The 21055-nt window shown below is 41.9% G+C and overlaps 1 protein-coding gene across 6 annotated transcripts in view; it reads right to left on the bottom strand.

The window, feature by feature from the left end:
• The window catches only part of PCSK5 (proprotein convertase subtilisin/kexin type 5), a 318106-nt gene that overhangs the window by 117474 nt on the left and 179577 nt on the right, over positions 1–21055 (bottom strand). For all 6 annotated transcript variants that reach the window (XM_079925980.1, XM_079925981.1, XM_079925984.1 and 3 more), the window contains exons 8-9: positions 16568–16780; positions 5262–5362 (exon numbers count right to left, since the gene is read on the bottom strand). In XM_079925980.1, the coding sequence (XP_079782106.1) occupies positions 5262–5362; positions 16568–16780 (314 nt within the window). The remainder of the gene's footprint in view (positions 1–5261; positions 5363–16567; positions 16781–21055) is intronic.

Genomic DNA, 21055 nt, shown 5'->3' with positions numbered 1-21055 from the left:
AAAATAGAATTACCATATGATCCAGCAATCCCACTCCTGGGCATATATGCAGAGAAAACTCTAATTCAAAAAGATACATGCACCCCTATGTCCACAGCAGCACTATTCACAATAGCCAAGACATGGAAACAACCTAAATGTCCATCTACAGAGGAATGGATCAAGAAGATGTGGTATATACATATATACAGTGGAATACTACTCAGCCATAAAAATGAACACAATAATGTCATTTGCAGCAACATGGATACAACTAGAGACTATCATACTAAGTGAAGTAAGTCAGAATGAGAAAGACAAATAGTATATGATATCACTCATATGTAAATGTAAATGTAAAATATGGCATAAATGAACTTATCTATGAAGCAGAAACAGATTCATGGACATAGAGAACAGACTAGTGGTTGCCAAGGGGGAGGGGGTTGGGGGAGGGGTGGAGTGGGAGGTTGAGGTTAGCAGATGTAAGGTGTTATATATGGAATGGATAAACAACAAGGTGTTACTGTATAGCAGAGAACTGTATTCAGTATCCTATGATAAACCATAATGGAAAATATTTAAAAAAGAATGTGTATATATGTATAACTGAATCACTTCGTTGTACAGCAGAAATTAACACAACATTGCAAATCAACTATACTTCAAAAAAAAAAAATAAAGAAACCTGCTCCCAGGACACTTACTTTACTTAAACTTTTTCAGTTACAGTATATAAAAAGATGTCATTTTAAGTAGCAATGGACCAAATGATAATTAGTTTACTTGTAATCACTGATTACATATTCCCTACTCACTCAACTGAAAAACCAGAAAATTCCCCCCAAATCCACAAAAGCCAAACGACAGAAATATTATAAACCTCTGAATCAATACATATGTGATGAGGGTACCCCGAAACAGAAACAGTTTTCTTGTCTCTCTTTTAAGATGGCAGTGTTTTCTCTTATTCTGAAATTGCTCCTGATTTTTAGAAGGGAAAATATTTAGAGCTTCTCGCACCCAGGTAACATTTTTAGGAGCAGGAGGAAATTGTTTAGTAATTAGAAAGACAAAGTTATGATCAGACTGTCAGAGGTGGCTATAGAGCTTAAAGAGGCTCTAGACTCAGGACAAAAAGGAAAGGAGGTAGGTCTTTAGAACTGAGAATCCTTCCGGTCTTGGGAGTGGTACACTTTTACCCAAGGATCTGGGGGTGTGTTAGTTACAGTGGAGTTTCTTACAACACATATTCTTACATACCCCACAGGATAAGGATGGCCTGGGAGTCCTATTAGTTATCACAGCAGAGTTAATGACCAAACTTTTGTTGCGTTCAGATAAGAGATCTGAACACTTTAAGCTTCTCTGTTTCTCTATTTTGTTTTCTCTTCCGTTAGTTTCCTAAGAAGATTTTTTGGAAAGCTCCAACCTTAGGGGAGCAAGAAGACTCACAATGCAGAGGGGTCAACAGTTGGAGTAGCACCCACAGTAGGACCCACAGTCCTGCTGATCCAGGCAAACGTGCCGATGCAAGCAAGCACGTGAGGATGTAAAGGAAGCAGACTGTGAAGAAGCTGGGAGGCGGCAGTTTTCCCTGAGTATATACTACTGTAACCTAGTGACGTTAGGAGAAACGATGCATTTCTCCTTGTCGGGCAGAAAGAGCTGGGCTATGCAGCTGGATAGGGACTGGCGGTCCCCACCTGCAGCTTTTCAGCTGAACGCTCAGCCTCATCCAGTGACTCATCTGACCTGAGCAGGGGGTGAATATCTGAAGTGCTGGACAGAGTCCTGGGTCAGAATTCTGCCCAGCTCTGGCTTTCTCTCTTCCCTCCTTATAAGGGAGTACAGTGGTCCACCTCCCCGCCCCAATCCTTGTCTTCTCTTTCTGCGGTTTCATTTATGCATGGTCAACCACGGTCCAAAAATATTACATGGAAAATTCCAGAAACAAACAATTCGTAAGTTTAAGTTGTACAGCATTCTGAGTAGTGCGATGAAATCTCACACTGTCCAGCCCTGTCCCACCTGAGATCGCCAACCATGGCGTGATGATCCAGATTACCCAAAGATGACCCTCCTTCTGACGTATCATCAGAAGGTCGGTAGTAGCCTAACACTACGTCACAATGCCTACGCCATTCACCTCACTTCATTTCAACACGGAGGCATTTGATCATCTCACGTCATCACAAGAAGAGTGAGTATGGTTCTATAAGATGTTTTGAGAGAGACCACATTCACATAACTTTTAATACAGTATATTGTTATAATTGTTCTATTTTTAGTTACTGTTCTTCATTTCTTACTGTGCCTAATTTATAAATTCAACTTTGTTATAGGTATGTACTTATAGGAAAAATCATAGTACATATGGGGCTTGGTACTATCTGTGGTTAAAGGCATCCACTGGGGGTCTTGGAACGTGGATAACAGCGAACTACTATCAGGCTCTTCAACTTGTGACAGCAAAGGCTGAATCTCAAAATACCAAGGTTTAAGTGTCGCTAAGAAGTACTAGTGGTGGAGGCTGGGTGACTGGGTGAGGTACACTTACCAAGGGTTAAACTTAGCTTTGTTGAGAACAACTGCAACCTTGGTACACTGTTACTTGAGCTCTTTGCTATTTAGATACCTTTTTCTTCCGTGGGAGGCCCATTGCTTATTGATGCTAGTTTAACATCCGTGCCTGACCCACTCTTGAGGTACCCAGGCCTATTTCCCCCAACTTTCAGCTTCACTTACAGGCAAAGATTGGCCTGTAGAACAAACCGATAGAGATGCAAGGAAAGGTTTATTCTTTCTCACCTGATCTGGTTGTTTACTATATACTTTGGCCGCATGATCGGACTAGACTGTTTAAAATCTTAGAATACAGTGGATTTTCTAAACTCTATTCTAGGACCTTCCTTCCACCCATTGCAGTTTTGGCAAAAATCAATCTTAAAAAAATGCTCAAAATGCAAAGGGAAAGAAAACAGGCAGCTTTCCAGTGTGTTCCCCAGCCCCAAAGCAACCTTATCCAACTGAGTGTGTTGTTTGAGGCATAAAATTAAGGATTTTTCATTTGAGCTTAAATAGTGGTTAAAAGAATTATTGTTGAAAATATTAGTGTTATAGTAGTATTTCAAGGAACTGAGTAGCATGTGCTGTACAGCCACAGTTACGGTACTTGGTTGCCAAATTTGAGATTATATCCTTTTTTTGGGAAACGGGGAGGTGCAGGAAGAATTCCTGATTTTTTTTTTTTTTTTAGTAGTTTGTGGACAGGAGACTATTCCAGAGAAACAACCCAGAATTTCAGAATGAAGACGATATATTTTTCAAAATCCAACTTACAGTCACCAAATTAAAAACACAGATACTTAATCTGCTGTCAGAACAGTCCAGTGAAAAGTTATAAAGTGAGAATAGAATAAGTGCCAACTCCTCGCTAAACTTTTAACACTTTAAAAGATAAAATGTGTTGAAATGATTTAATATTTAACCCTGCCAAAACAAAAGAAATCCAAACATTGATAGGAGCTTGAATCTCTCTCAATGTCAATGCTTAGGGGCAGGAGGCCACCAAAAGATATGGTACCTGCTATGGTCTGAATACTTGTGTCCCCTTAAAATTCGTATGTTGAAACTTAACACCCAATGTGAGAGTATTAGGAGGTAGGGCCTTTTGGAGGTGATTAGGTCACAAGGCTGGAGACCTCTTTAATGGGATCAGTGCCCTCATAAGAGACATTTACCCAGAGATCTCCCTTGCCCCTTTCTTCTACCATGTAAAGCCAACTAGGAAGTGGGTCCTTGCCAGACACTAAGTCTGCTGGCACCTTGATCTTGGACTTTCCAGCTTCGAGAGCTGTGAGAAATAAGTGTTTGTTGTTTATAAGCTACTCAGTTTATGGTATTTTGTTATAGCAGCTTGAATGGGCTAAGATACCACCATATCCAGAGCCTGTGTTCTTCTGCCTGTCTCAGTCCAAGGAATTACACATGACTTAGCAATTTACTGAATCCATATTACATTGAGGCCCAACTGCCTTGACAGAGGCTGTCTGCCTTATAGAGAGTCAGCTGTAAATGTTGGGAAGCCAATACGTACCGGGAATGAAACAGTACTGTTCTTATTAATACCCGAGTCTCATCATGATTCTTGTATTCTTTCCCTGTCACCTGCTACGGCTCTACATCAGGTTTATATGAAAGAATCTTTCCATTCCTCCCTAGGGCAGAGATGCAAGGCTATTTTTGGAAAAACACTTATGTAATTACTTCAATTCCTTCTTGTTATGATCCTCCTGTAGGGATGGCCTCAGAGTTCAGGCCCACGATCCCTTTTATAAAATCCTTGGACCAGATATGTTCGGAATTCAAAATTTTTTCAGCTATGGTGTCCACAGCATATGGTACACAAAACTTCCAGTGGGGTCCAAGCTAGCACCTCATAATCAAAGATATTAATGCTTCTACAGTGAAATGTGTGAATTTTCACAATACATAAAGACTGAAAATAGCTTCAAATCAGTTCTGGGCAAGCTTTGCCATCAAATGAGTTTTGGTGTCAAATGTGCAAAAAACAACTTTCAGTTTTCAGGCCATTTTGGCTTTTGAAATTGAGGGTAAGGGAGTGTAGATCTCTATTAGGTTTTCAAAGAGTTAAGACAAACTAATCTATTGGTGCTTGGAGAAAGAAGAGAGGAGACCTACCAGCATATAAATGTAACCTAAGAACCTAAAATAACCTGAGGGGGCCTTTCAAAGGGATCTTTTAAACACCAAATTTGACTACATTAAGAAGGATTTCAGTTAAGGGGGTTGTCTTTCTTCCTGGGCTCCTGTCATACGACCTTGCCGTGTTTTGCTCCCCAGAGTGAGTCTGTGACGGTTCTACTGTCATGGACTCTGAGCTGCATTGCTGTCCTTCAGGGAAAGGAACCAGAAGTGGGCAGACCTAAGCTTTCTGAGACTCACAGAACATTCCCCGACTAGAATAAAAACCTCAACAAGGCAAGAGTGTTACAGCCAACTGGCATGCCTGCACTATGACTCCACAATAAAGTAATTACACAGTTTGATTTCTTAAGAAGATAAAGACCAAAAAAGTTGCCTTTTCCCTTAATAGAGGGGGAGCTTTTCTTAAGGCCTAATCTTTGCAGTTTTAAAGGTGGAATTGGGAAGACTATAGTCTGGCTGCTCGTGCTCGAGACTGTATACTAGCGAAGGGGCAAACTGTCCTTGAGCTGAGGGGCTGTCGCCAGTGGAGACATATGGAGATAAAGGCTTACTTGGCTTCCAGGGCCAGTGCAATGATGCCTGCAGCCATGGGGGCTGAGGCCGATGTCCCAGTGTGGTTGTCCGTGCAACGCTGCCTCAGATCCGTAGTGATCTAGAAGACAGAAGTGGAAAATTTAGGGCTCTGGGGTCAATGTGAGTCACATGCAAGTAAAAAGAAATTTACTCATAAAACTGGAATGGAGGGGTGTTGAAATAGTTGTTTTAAATTCCTTGTTCCTGCACTCCTGTGGCTGTATCACTTCCAGAAAATTGCCTGTGTAAATCAACTCTGAAAAGGGGAGGGCTTGGAAATTGGATTCCACTTGTGTTACAACCAGGGTGAGGACTGAGGTGAGCCTTTGGCCCGAAACATACGGGTTGTGCAACTGTATCCTTTAATTTTACACCCTAGGCACCTCACTTGCCTCTCTCTGGTCCCAGCTTTAGTTAAAACGAAAGTTCTTTCATTACTCCAACATTTTAAATCATCAAACATGTTGATCCAACAACCAGACACTGAGTTAAGCACCTAGCATAAGGAATAAAAGCACAGGGTCTTGTTCCTGCCCTCCTAGAACTATTACATTGGAAAAGCTGCAGGTTTCAAGCAAAAGATTTATTCTGTCCTAGAAGGAACTTTGCTTACAGACTCATTTTTAGAATGCACAGAAATGTGACTTGGATGAACCAAGACTTCCTGATAGATTTAACACAAATACTAAAAACAAGGTTGAAGCCAGTGTACTTGATGTGAAATGAACAGATCTAAGTGCATGCTTGTATATTATAGGAGATCAGCCATTTTCTATTTTTTAAAGATCAAAATGTGAGAACTAGATCATTTTTTCCTCTTGGTTTGAATCTAGTTCACTTCAGCTGTGGCTGAATAACATGCCCATCAGCAAGGGCAGTGTTTCTCAACCTTTGTTCCACGATCATTTCATGAAAGAAGAAAAATTAAATGCAGAATCTTCATAACAAGAGAAATAAAGCACTATGGTATATAATTTCGCAAACCACTGTAATATCTAAGATCCTCCCTCCCTGATAAGAATCCTTTTTTGCCCCCTTGGGACTAATAGCCCTCCTGCTGGGAAGCTACAAGGCTTGTGAGATGAACTTAGGAGTCTCATTGTAGTTATTGGAAGACTGTAGGGCGCGGTCAGCTAACTGCTACGCGGCAGGAAGCTGAAATAAGCTGAGTCATCCTTCCTGTGGCCACTGCGCTTGCGCTAAGTATACTAATGAGGTTTTAAAGTAGCGACCTATCCGATGCTGGCTCACAAATCGCACCATCGGTGAAAGCCAATCACAGAGCGACACATGTTCTTAATCCCTATATAAGCAGACTGCTATAGGATTGCGGGGTCTTCCTTCCATCTTTCTTCAACCAAGCTGTGCTCCAATAAAGTGTGATACGAGAAGAATCTTGCGTGTGGCGGCTCGTTATTCTGCTGGTCGGAAACGGCCCGCCGCAGAAGACATTGGTAAAGCTTTCTCAGTCATCAAGACAAGTATATTGCCCATATTTTACAGATAAGAAAACTGAGGTGAAAGGTCATCAGAAAGGTGTAGGGGGATAGAGGTGGCGAAAACAAAGCCTTGCTTTTCTAAGGTGCATCCTTCAAAAGAATGCAGATTAGCTGATTTGGAAAGAAATTCGCTCATCACCGAAAGGAAGCACTGCATAACTCTGTAGAAATGAGTCCTCCCCTAAAAGTTTCCTCAGGGTCACATGAGGATGTCTGAAGGGACTCTTTAATTATCTGTCATGAATCGAGACTGACACCCTGGTGATTTAGTTTCACACGAGGCCATCAGTGCTCACTATCTGTTCTTTATGCCTTTTGACACCACTAATATTACCAGATTAGCCATACCAGAGAGGCACTGATACAAAAGAAATGGGAGAGAGAGTAAAAATATAGAGAACCATGTAGATAGGTGGTGGGAGAGAGGAGACAAGCCTTGCACTCTTTTCTGGAATAACTGAGAGCTGGGCAAGAGCCCGACCGCGTGTTTGGCAAGCAGGGCAAGTTGTTTCTAGATTCACAGACGTGATTAGCTAGCCATCCTCTGAGCCTCCAAGGTGGATGTTCGCAAGATGTCTGGGTAAAGAGAGCCCTACCCACTTCTACATTAAGAAACTTCTGAGATTTTTCAATTGTTGACGTTAAAAAGGTATTTCTTTTTGGAGGGAGCGAGGCAAAAAACCCCACATAACACAGATTTACCCTTTTAACAACTTTTTAAGTGTACAGTACAGTATTGCTAATTATATGCACTTGGCTGTGCAATCCTAGAGCTCTACGACATTTTCACCTTGCCTGACTGAAACTCTACCCATTAAACAACTCCCCATGGCCCCTCCCCAGCCCCTGGCAACCACCATTCTACTGTTTGCTTCTGTGACTGTCACTGCTCTAGGTACCTCATATAAGTGGAATTATGCAGCATTTGTCTTTTTTGTGATTGACTTATTTCACTTAGAATAACGTCCTCAAGGCTCATCCGTGTTGTAGCGTGCGGCAGGATTTCCTTCTTTTTAGGCTGCATAATATTCCATTGTATTATATAGTATATTTTCTTTATTCATTCATCTGTCAATTGGTATTTGGGTTGCTTCCACCTCTTGGCTATTGTGAATAACGCTGCAATAAACATAGGTGTGTAAATATCTCTTCCAGATCCTGTTTTCAATTTTTTTTTTTTTTTTAAAGACCAACTCCTTTAGACCCACAGCTGGCCTTTTCGTAATTCTTTCTTTCTTTTCTCTTTTCTTTTTTTTCCTTCCTCCCTTCCTTCCTTCCTTCTTTATGGCAGCGTTGGGTCTTCGTTGCTGCATGCGGGCTTTCTCTAGTTGCGGCGAGCGGGGGCTACTCTTCATTGTGGTGCGCGGGCTTCTCATTGCGGTGGCTTCTCTTGTTGTGGAGCACGGGCTCTAGGAACGTGGGCTTCAGTAGTTGTGGCTCCCGGGCTCTAGAGCGCAGGCTCAGCAGTCACGGTGCACTGGGCTTAGCCGCTCCGTGGCATGCGAGATCCTCCTGGACCAGGGCTCAAACTCGTGTCCCCTGCATTGGCAGGCAGACTCTTAACCGCTGCACCACCAGGGAAGTCCTCAGATCCTGTTTTCAATTCTTTTGGATATGTACTCAGAAGTGGGATTGATGGATTGTTAAAAAGTGATTTCTATTTCATTTGAAATGACGGGTGAATTTGCAGCCTTATTTTCCAAAGGCCTGGTCCCTAAGTCAATGTATAAATACCCCAGCAGCAGCCTGTTTCCAGGTCTCCAGATATACTGTTGTTGAGAGGTGGCCTTGCCTGCATTTTTCTCATTTTACCTCACCCTCACGGTCACATTCCTTTGCCAAGTTTTTTTTCTTTTTTCAATGACTTGTGCCTGAATTCAAGATTTTTCATGACGCTTTCTCAGTTGGCTCATTTTGCTTATTCTTCAGCTGCACCAGACGCTTTCAATGTACAGAAACAAATCCAGAATAGAGACGCCAAGTGTGTGCAGCATTTGCGAGTGTAATAAATAGCTACCTCCAGCCTCACCTCCAGTGAACAATAAAAGTGTTACGATGTTGGATTGGCCATAGGAATATGCTCCATCCAAATAGGGTCCGCAGGTATATACATGAATGATATATACTTAAGTAAACAGCCATTTAGTACTTTTATATATAAACACCAATTTACTGTTAAATGCTATTAATATAGGCAAGTTTGTAGAATTCCACATCATCATCATTGTGCTTTTATTTTTTTTTTCCAATCACTTGAACTAAATGAAACTTGAGTAGTGAGTAGGGGTAGAAAGGGAGTGGAACAGGAAGGTGATGGAGAGGAGGGAGGTTAAAAGGAATGGAGAGAAAAGAAACAAAAACATCCTCACTCCCTTCTCATCCTGCTTTAAGTGGAAACTCCAGCTGGGTCATTTCAAGAAGAAGTTACTGTCAGTGGTCGAGATATTGAGGTGTAAATTACCGGAAAGATCTAAGGCAGGTTTTCATCATTAAGAGAACGCACAGCATCAGGAAATTTTTATGTCCATCTTTAGAAAGAAAAGGCAAAGACCACCAAGGAGCATGCAATTTTCAAGAAAAATGATGCTCCCCAAACTGGAACCACATGGGGTAACCCCATTAATCACAACACATGCATACAAGAACTGACAGTGTAATTTAAAGGAAAAGTTGCATTCGACGGTTGGCCCACATCATGGGGCTGGGAATTCAGAGAGTTGATATGTGAAAACAGAACAATAAAGCGCATTAAGTTTCAATTCCATTTTAGAATGTCTCAGAATTTGGTTTTGGTCCCGCTGGCGCATCTTGCATGCTCTAAATTCCCCAAATTCACTACCCAAATCAGAAACAGAATTTTTCTGCACAGAACTTCTCAGATTGCTCAAGAAAATATCATTTCTGCCCATCAGAGTGAAGGAAACAGGAGATGACACCAGGCCTCACACCAGATCAAAGCTGTCTTGATCAGCAAATTAGATTTTCAGCCTCTCCCGGGATGGGTAGCAGATGGGCTTTTGGACTCCACAAAGTTTGGGATGTCATCTTGATTTGGTGAGATGGGGTGGGTATTCAGGTCGAGTCAGGCTTCTGCTGTTGAAGAACCATCCCTTTCTCTCATCCTAAGCTCTTATTTCCGAGTATTTCACATTTCGATTACTTGGGCTGATTGGATCTTTTATTCTAGCCTGTTGATGTAATTCTCCAGGGAATCTCAGTTCAGATTGAGGCTGGCTATAAGTGACAAATCTTTACACAGTTAGGAGTTTCTATCTCCCTGATATCTTGGGATCTGTTTTATTTTGAAGGTGCCATATTGTCTCATATCTGTTAAAAGAGCAACTGAACAGATATTTTTAAAACATGAAATGATTCTGTCTGTCAGGTTGAATTTGTTTCTGGTGTCGATTTGGATTTGGATTAGAAAGGTGCCCCCCCCCAAAAAACCTGTTTCAGACACATCTCTGGAGGAGGATAAGGGCAGAAACTACATCTTAAATGTGTTAACGAATAAAATAGGAGAAGCTGATTTATTAAGCACGGCAAAATATAAAGGAACCAAAGACTAACGCTTTCTGCGTTCACCAAAGTCACAAAGACTGGTGTAAAATTCGATTATGACTGACAAAAGACCACACAAAATTCCACTCCCATGTTGCAATGAGAATCCGTAACTGTAAAGTGCAAACGTAAGGTCTTGCTTATCAATGTGAGGTTAATATCACCAAAGAAGGATCCCATCTTATATCTATTTTTGAATCTCTATAATGTTCAGCTCAGTGCTGGGTACAGAGCAGAGGTACAGTGTTTATTTGTTAAGTTGAATTACTAGTGTCAAGCTCCTTTCTACTCATTTTGTTCTATGTTTTAAACTCTCCCACTTATTAGGAAAGACTTCAAGGTTACTTCTTTATCGATTCTCCAAATAAGACTTACATAAACTTATAAGCAGCCTACAAAAATTATGTGTGTATTTGTATATACACAATCCAGGGGCTAAAGTATAGCTATTTCTCTTCCTACTACTATTGCTAACACTAGCTGCACTGCTTCTAAAACCACCACCACCAGCAACTTGCAAAGAGCAAGGCAATGAGCGATAGGTGTGTATGTTGTATATAAAATATATTTGTTTATATAAAATTATATTGGATCCACAAGAACTCGGCAAGGAAGATATATCAATACTATTTATTAACTAAGGAAATGGAGGCTCAGAGAGATTCATGAGCCCAAGGACGTGCAGCCACTAAAGAGCTGGTAAGTGGTGAAGTATTAAATCCTGAAATGGCAGCAAAAGAAAAAGCTGAGCTACAGAGTGTAGTCACCCATGAGAGCAAAGGTGGCAGTTCCAGACCATCACCAGCAATTATGGCGAAACTGGCCTTGGGATCCAGCCCCCGTCAACCAGTGGGTATCGCCATTCTCCTTTGGGCCACAGTCAAAAATCAGAATTTTTTAGGCATAAACTTTCCTTCCTTCTTTTTAACATTCTCAAGAGAATATGGATCAGACGTCTATACAAACTAAACACATCTGGATTTGCTAGTCTTCCACTCATGAAAAATCATGACATTTCCCAAATCAGAAGGAGAAACAGAGAGATGATAGCAATGACTGCATCTGAATAACAAATTCGTTAGTGCAGAGGGTACTTTCTGCAAAAGGAAATGTGTAGCTGCTTAGGAATATTAAAAGCAATAAGATAATTCCTCCGATGGAACTGGTCTTTCAGGCCAACCCTGAGATACCCCAGGCAGCAAGTTTGTTTTGAACACAAATAAATAAAATGATATCAGAAGAGGGCTGAGCAGAGCATATATTTAAACCCAGGCTCACAAGACCCAGGAGGAATACGATGGCCCCCATATTCCAATCACTGAGACAAATTACTAGAGGAAAAAAAGACAAAGGCTGAACAAGTCCCCAAAGAAATATAATTTAATGATGGGAGTGACTGGGGAGGGAGGGGAGCTTTATCTCTATCAAAGAACTTGGGAGAAATTCAGGAGGTAGTGAAGGGTTACATAAAGACAGGATCTTTAAGGCTCCTTGACACTAAGGAGAGTTGGATGTACAGCTTTCTACAGCGGGATTCCTGTAGGCAATTTCCTATGTGAAATATTGTCACGTACCCTCTGCCTTTCTCCAACCTACCAGTAGAGGAAGATTCTCTGAGAGTACCTACCTGCCTCCTGTGACTGTTTAAACGCCTTGTGAGGCTTCTATCTTTCTCAATGTCAGTTACTCCTGAACATTTATCAAGCTCAGGCTCTGGGAAAGAACAAAGTCTTCAACCTCAAGTTGTTTCCATTCTAGCATGGAAAACAGTCAATAAAAAAATGTATAACATCATGTTAAGTAGCTCTAAGGATGCCAGAAAGAAAACTGAACAGGATAAAAGTGTAGAGTTTGGGGGGAGGGGAGTGCCACTCTTTCAGGGGAAGGTGAGGAAGAACAGCCTCCCTGATAGGAAATTGGAGAAGAGGCATAAATGAAGTGGTTTCTGGGAAAAGAGTGTTCCTGCCAGATGACGCGAGTCGCACAGGAGGGCCCTGGTTTGAAATCACACAAAAGGCAAAAGGTAACTTTGGGGAGTTCAACGCCAGGCCACGGGAATTAGCCACTTAGACTGGCAAAGGGCTTAGGTGTTTTGCCAGAAGACCGACCGATCGTCTGAGGGGGTTAGGAAGAGGTCTAACGGCATGAAATTCAAAATTAGTGAGCCATAAAGATAAAAATGTGCTGTTCAATACAATCACCAATAGTCCCATGTGGATATTTAAATTTAAATCAGTTAAAATTTAATCGGAATTAAAATTAAAGTTCTTCCACGCACTGGCCATATTTAACATGCTCGACAGCCACGTGTGTCTAGTGACTACCATCTTGGCAGCACAGATGGAGAACCTTTCCATCCTAGCAGAAAGTCCTACTGGACAACGCTGATCTAAAGGACTACAAAGCAAATTGCTCATTGTATTTGGAGTGTATAAAATTTGAATACACTGTCATCAAGAATGTAAATGGAAGTAAAGGTAATAAATTTAAAAACTAAAATTACTTTCCATATTCAAAAAGAACGAGTGGGCCAAGCAGTGAAAAACAGTGGATGCCTATATAGTCCACATACTTTTCTTTTTTTTTTTAAATCACTGTGAAGAGAACCCCAAACAGGCAAGAAAAGCACCATTCTTTTATACAGCCCCATGCTGGAGGTCCCTGGGAAGGATCTGGGGCATGACAGCACACTGGTTACAAGGTGGGCTGGGGGTTCAACACAACTTTGGTTGGAATCCAGACTCTACCACTCACTACATGTGTTTCTTTTAACCTTTCAGACTTCAGTTTTCTCACCTGTAGAGTGGGGACAATACTTGATCTTCCTGCATAATGTTTTGGGGATACAGAGAGAGGATGCATTCAATGTGCATAGCACACTACCAGGCACACATCAGAAGGGCAAAAAATGTTATATTTATGACATGTTAATATAACTGTAAATGTACTACATGTCTGGCATGGAATAAAATGCATACGGTGTTGTTAATAAAAACATTATTTCATAATAACCAGTCACTTCAACTGATTTCTATTTACCTTATAGGGGAGCTTCTTATCATAGTAATCTTGATATTTTAGTTGCTTCACTTGCTATAATAAGGTTCAAGGCCATCACTGATCCGAATCTATTAAAGCATGCGTGGAATACCAAGGTCCACAACTATACGATAGTGATGGTAGGAAACCAAGGGATGGAGACTTGGCTACGTTCTGAAACTCAGGGCAAGGTTTTCCTACTTGCACACCATGAAAAGGACAAGAAAAAATTATTTAACCAAAGTGCTTTCCCAGAAGCAGTGAGATCTTTCCTCTCTCCTGGATCCTCAGCGTCTGCCTCAGTTCAACTCACAAAGGTGCTCTATGAATGAAGAATGACAACTGTGCTCTTCTGAAGAAGCTGCAAATGACAAAAGGAAATGGATGGACTGGGGAGGGGAGCCCCAGAACAAAGGGAGACACTGCTGTTCCTGTAACACTCAATCACGGATGCCACTAACAGGATGCGGGCATCTCTGAGGGACCACAGACATCTGGTTCAAAGCGTGGTGAAGAAAAGGTCCCAAGCGCAGAGCAGGATTATTTGTCATTCTGACATCTAGAAGGAAAAGGGGCAGCTGGACCATAAAAGCCTGATGTTGCCGCCAACTCTCCTCACGTTCAAACTGTTAACATGTTTACCATCAAAGTGCCATTCTTTACGGGGTGGGTGGAACGGATCGTGGTTCTACAGATTGGAAAAACGAAGGTGCGACAAGCACCTCTGTTAACAACAGCTGGAAAAACGACCAGCCTAAGCTCCCACGATACAGAAAGCTACCCTGACTTAGGGAACAAGGGTACCAGCCACTGACTAGGTGGCTCGTTGCCACAGGCGTTGTGTAAGTACCTTAGGCTCAGTATATTGCTGTCTTCATGAAAATTTATGAGGCTGGTTCTGGCTTTACCTCCATTTTACGGAGGAGGAAACCAAGACTCGGTAGAGGTTACTTAGCCACTGAGTGGTCTGTCCGTAGCTAGAGATTATAATTGGGAACAGCTACCACATTGCTCTCCAACTGAGGGTAATCTGGAGGTTCAGGTAAAACAAGAGAATCTGAGAACTGGCTAGAGAAAAATTCGTACAATTGCTGCTACGAAAATGGGAGAGGTTAAACAAAAGGCAGAGCCAAGTAAAAGGTAAACAGGTCACTTTTTATATTCAGTGAGTCAGTAAAGGTTCTGATATCAGAAGCAGCAACAAGGGAAAAGTGAAATATGACCTGAATCAAGGATACTGACATTAAATCATGGCGTCCATCTTTCCTCTCAAGCCCTATCCCCTCACCACAGAATGATCGATTTGTCCGTCTGTGGAAGAATCCTAAATGACCACCCAGTCAATGGAGGTCATAGCAGCTACCACACCATCACAGTAAGTAGTGATGAAAAGCCCAGGAAGGTCAAGTGTAAGGAGTAAATCTCAGGGTAGCAATTTTGAGGTCCCTCTATCTGCACTGTCCTCTTCCATCTGGGACCCGGCAACACTTCCTTCCTCCTTGATATTTTGCCCATTGGATTATAATCTTCCCTTAAGGAAGGCACTCATGGAACTTAAAAACACCTCTCTCACAACAACTGCCCCATAGGAAATAATAGCACTAGATGGGCATATTTACTTTGAAGCAATGGCGAGTTTTCATTAACATGCCTTCAGACTCTAGAAGTTTGGGAAGACAATTCTTATTCCAGAGAGTTTTCATCAGGATTTTCATGATGCAGAACTGACGGATGCCACTCAGTATTAGTGGGCCTTGACCAGGAGCTCTGAGAGATGAGCAAATTTGAAAGCCAAAGGAACATTCCTAGATTAAAACATTTCCATAATGATGGTAAAGTATCATAGAGCATCACTTTCCCATGAAGAAAGCCATGGAACTTCAAAACTTGTCATCTCTGTATTTTCTCCTTTTATATTTCACTTTGTATTGTGGAATATGTTTACTGATGTATGATGGAGGTACTTCCAGGGTTACTCATGTGCATATTTTTAACCCAATTATTATGAAGGGATTAGAGAAAGATGGGCACAGATGGGATATGCATAGGGGTAGGCAGTTTTTATTTAAATCAATCTGAAAAATGTAACTTAAGAGGATAGTGAAAGGTAGCCGAGAAATCAAACGTGAAAATCCTATAGTAATCAGGAATCAAGAGGAACCAAATAGATATGGATGAAGAATTACAGGAAGGAGGTAGTATCTTATCACCTCTATTTCCACTGCCGTATAAAGCCAGAGGGAGCATCGCAGAGTGAACCAAACCTGCGTGAATCACAGGATCTGAAAGCAGGGTGTTGGCTAAATGCTAAAAAGCTCCACTTTAGAAAGACAAACCCCGAGACATTTTATACAACCACGATCAGGAAAAGAGCAAAGTGCAAAGGTGTCTGAAATTTAGAGTCAGTCGCACAGTGTGGGGCATCCTAAAAGTCAGACCTCTTTTGAGCACCAATGGGTCAGGTAGTGTGCAAAGCACTTTCTATCTACTTGCTCATAATCACTGAAATAACTCCATGAACTAGGTATTACTAAATGCCCTCATTTTACAGGTGAGGATCTTGAGACAGAAAAATTATGTATCCAAAGTTACCCAGCTAGTAAATAGTTCCAGAGTGAACGAAAGCCACGCCGGCTGGTCCTGCAAACCTAAACTCTTAACCATTTTACCATCTGCATAGAGAGCAGAGCATGTTGGTAAGCAGATCACACAGGACTACTGTGCTTCTCGTTCAGGCAAACTCTGTGCTGCAGTGTTAGAGAAGCACCTTTTACATAGGTTTAGGTCGCACTGAATTCGTTGTACCTACTTTGAAACCAAAGTACTCAAGCTGAAGTTCAAAGGCAGTACGGGGACAGGGTGATAGGGAACTGGGCTGAGAATCCCTCCCAGTCTTTTCTCTGCCACCAACTCACAAGGTGAATGTAGTCCATTCATTTGTCTTCAATAAAACTGAAGCTTAATCATGTCTAAGGCCACATTCAATGCTGGAATGTAATGACCCAGACAGGCTTTTTCAATGACTTGGTAACGGAATGGTAATATTTACAAATACCTGTGTTGAGTAATCAGCTAATCTTTCTATTTCCATATATTACTTGTGCATATAAATGTATGGTCTCCATTTGTGTTTCAAAGTGAAAGATAAATAAACCAATCATGCCAGACATGCAAATGTCACATACTATTTTCTTATCATAGGACTCTCCGCTGCTGTAGGTTGTGGCCAGCGTGGACGAACACTCTTCCAGGTACCAAGGCTTCTTTCCACTTTCGGCTGTGCTGCTGATGGAGATGGTGTAGATGCTGTTGGTGTAGCCATCACAGGAGCAGTGGTCTTTGCTCCTCCCACCATTTCCCGATGCCCAGACAAAAACAGAGCCGAGGCCTCTCCGCCCCTGCACACAAACAGAAAAACTTAGATGATGGAAGACATGGGTCACAAACTCTAGATGAAGACAAGATCAATATCAACATGGCAGAATGAAGCATTTGCAGAAGGGGTACGATGCTGCATTAATAATGTGCTGGATCTAAGCTGCTTTCTGAAGTAAGAGGAGTTGCTTTTAAAAACTAATATAGGACTTCCCTGGTGGCGCAGTGATTAAGAATCCACCTGCCAATGCAGGGACACGGGTTCAACTGCTGGTCCGCAAAGATCCCACATGCCGCGGAGCAACTAAGCCCCCGTGCCACAAATACTGAGCCTGCTTTCTAGAGCCCACGAGCCACAACTACTAAAGCCCGTGCACCTGCAGCCCGTGCTCCGCAACAAGAGAAGCCACCGTGAAGAGTAGCCCCCGCTCGCCACAACTAGAGAAAGCCTGTGCGTAGCAACGAAGACCCAACGCACCCCAAAAATAAATAAATAGATTTATAAAAAAAAAAGACAAAACTAATCTGGATGCAATGTACAGCATGACGACTATGGTTAATACTACTGTATTGTACATTTGAAAGTTGCTAAGAGAGATCTTAAAATTTCTCATCACAAGAAAAAAAACTGTAACTATGTATGGTGATGGATGTTAACTAGACTCACAGTGGTGATCATTTCACAAATATATACAAATATTGAACCATTAATGTTGTATACTTGAAACTAATGTCAATTATATCCCAATTAAAAAAAGAAACTAAAATATTACCTTTCACCTGATACAGTCATAGAAGTAACAAGAGCACAGACAGTGACGATCATAAGGGCTAACATTTTACTAGGTACCTACCGTGGGCCAAGCACAATTCTAAATGTTTTACATGAATCAGACTGAATTCCTCCAACAACTCTGTGAGAATGGTACAATTTTTGTCCCCATCACACAGATAAAGAATTGAGGTAAAGAAGTAATGTTTTTAAGGTCACAAGCCAGTAAGTGGAAAGACAAAATTTGAACCCAGACAGCCAGACCTCAGAGTTGGAATATTATTAGTCACAATTACCGTAGTCATATTATATTCCTATAAATCTTCATCCACATGAAGTGGCCGCTATTATGTACCCGCATTTGATATATGAGCAATGTGAGGTGCACAGAGGTAATGTATTTATTCTGAGATCACATCACCAATAAAGGGCAGAATTTGGGATGATGCCTTCCTTCCAGAGCTGTGCTTCCTCTATGCATGGCAGGGATATTAATTATGAGGGATGTTATGGATGCTACCAGAAATAAAAGGATTTCAAGATCAAATATGTTTGGGAAATTCTGAATTAAGCAAAATTAAACAGGTTCCCTTATTGCAGAACTTCTAAGAGTCTTTAGTGAGTGACGGTTCATTGCAAAACTAAGAGGGAGGCACGATCTGAAGTAATTTCCAAACATATTTGACTGTGGATACCTTCTTCAACCAGACCCAAGAAGTTTTTCTTACATGCTTTATGCCCAAACTTGGCATAAACTCAAAGACTTTCCTAAGGTCATAAAATAATTAGGGAGAAGAAGCAACGTAGAACACAGACATATTGAAGCATATGGACTATTTTTCTCTGTAAGATGAGATCTTCAGAAGAAAAGAGAAACATAAGCCAAAGTGAAGAGCATCTCTCAGAACAGTTACAGCTGAATCCTTCAGAAAGTCTACCATTTTAAAACTACAAGGCATGCTGGAGGACACGTAGGTCAAGTCTATCACTTTGTAATTAGGAAGTGCAAACCAAAGTCCCAAAGCTAGTGATGACTAAACCTCTTTCTCCTTTCCAGGCCCCAGCTCTTCTGGTGTCAGGTGGAGGAAAAAGTATTTGGAGTGTTGTCCTGGAATTTCTGGAAAAAAGAGCCAAGGAAAGAGAGATGACAAAGAATCTGGAGTATCTTTGATAAACTCTCCCTGACCTTGAATCCTCAGGGAACAGAATATTTATGACAGGATTTGACCTGACCTGAGCATGGATTTCTTTTTGCCCTTCAATGTGGAAAAATGCAATATGATTACACAGGAATGGGAAAAATTCATGGAGAGGGGGAGGAACTTCTGGATGTTATTGCCACTAGACAGCTGGACCTGGTTTACCATCCTTCAGTTTCCCATCCAAATATTCACGAAACATAGAGAAGGATGCAAAAATCACCAACCCATCATAAACTAAGGATTTTGTCCAATGCTTCCAATTCTCCAGAGGGAATTACTCCTCACTATGGTGTGGGTGGCCAGATTGAGAAACTCTGGCGACTGACTCAGGTCTATACATCAGAGACAGAACGTCGCAGCCAGGGAAGAATAAGAAGGTTCCATTTCATCACCAAAATGTGCCCTCCCCATCACACACTGAGGGGCTGTGTCACCGGGAAGAAGCACGGTCACAGCAGAGCTTTACCTGACCTGTCAACAGAACACATGAGATAATGACAAAACCTACCTGGTTTAAACAGAACCATAACAAGATAATAGGTTAAAACCCACAAAATGATGAAAAAGCACATATGGCACAATCTCATTCATGTATCTATGTAAATTATGACTGAAAAGATCTCTAAAAACGTATTTCATTTTAAAAGAATAATAAGACAATGTTCGGAAGGTACTTTTATGTTGTAATATCATTACAAATGTAGGCTACAAAATGATACAGTATAGTCTCAGTTTAGAAAAAAATGTATGTGCATGTGTGCGCAATGAAGTTAACGTGTAGTACAGTTTTACGCTTAAAGCTACCATCAAGTGACGATGTAGTAGAACTTATCCTGTTCGGTAAGATTAGGAAAGAATTTTATTTTCTTTTTATACCTTCCTTCCGTGACCATGTATGATTTTTATAAACAGAAACAAACACATTTATTCCTCTATTGAGAGGGAAAACCTAGGGCTAATTCTTAAGAGATAATACTTTATTTATTTTAACATCTTTTTTTTTTTTTCCTGCGCTACGCGGGCCTCTCACTGTTGTGGCCTCTCCCGTTGCGGAGCACAGGCTCTGGATGCGCAGGCTCAGCGGCCATGGCTCACGGGCCCAGCCGTTCCGCGGCATGTGGGATCCTCCCGGACCGGGGCACGAACCCGTGTCCCCTGCATCGGCAGGCGGACTCTCAACCATGGTGCCACCAGGGAAGCCCAAGAGATAACTTTTGTTTTATAATCAAGGAGCGTTTTATACATAGAAGGTTCACTGTGCACTAAAAACCACAGAGGCTAACATTTACAGAAACTTACTATGTACCAAGGACTGTACAAACATTATTCTGCACAATTCAAGTCTATATCATTATTTTACAGATGAGCAAACTGGGAATTGGAAATGCTCACTAAGGCCAGAGCCAAAGCTTAAATTCCACTGGGCATGGCAAAGGCAAACTCCAAAGGAGGGTATGGGGTCAGTAACTGCCTAAAGGGAGCCAGGGAGAGAGGAGTCACTGAAACGGGAGACAGAGGGGCTAATAGGAGTTGAAATCTGGTCAGGGGACTCGCCAACCCATGGCGGCCCTGCAGGGAAGAAGCCAGGGGAATGTGTGCTGAGCAAGACCCCAGTCTCTTCCTCCCTCTCTCCCATTTTTTGCCAATGTATCCCAAGGCTGAACCCTAGGAGAAGCCAGAGGACCTGGATCCCATAGAGATCAGTACCCTAGAGCATGAGGCTTGTGGAGAGAAGGGGAGACAGGGAGCTGGAGGACTGAATGGAAGATGTAGCTTCACATTCCCAGGGTGACTGTGTTTGAAGATAGAGCCCTTAAAAAGTAATTAAGGTTAATGAGATCATAAGGGTGGGGCCCTAATCAGACAGGACTGGCGTCCTTTTAAGAAGATGAGACAACAAAAGTGTGTGCACAGAGGAAAGGCCTTGTGACAACACTGTAAGAAGGCAGCTGTGTGCAAGCTGAGGAGAGAGGCATCACCAGAACCTAACTCTGCTCGCACCCTGATCATGCACTTCCAGACGTCTGGCCTCCAGACAGTGAGAAAATCCACTGTTGTTGTTTAAGCCACCCAGGCTGTGGCATTCTCTGACGGCAGCCTGAGCTGACTAACACAAGGTGAGAGAAGGAGATAAAGGAGGAGCCGCACCCCCGTGGAGGCTACAGCACATGCAGATGTTGCCACCACTCTGTCTACAAGGCAACCTGACCTTTGCGCCTGTGTGTATGACTGATGATTAAAATCCCAGAAACAAACAGACTGAATCTGTGGGCTGAAAATGCCATAAAGACAGCTGCTAAAGATCTCGGGGGCTGATCTGAAAC

This window comes from Stenella coeruleoalba (genome assembly GCF_951394435.1).
Source record: "Stenella coeruleoalba genome assembly, chromosome: 7".
Lineage (NCBI taxonomy): Eukaryota > Metazoa > Chordata > Mammalia > Artiodactyla > Delphinidae > Stenella > Stenella coeruleoalba.
This window is presented reverse-complemented; position numbering and strand designations above follow the sequence as displayed.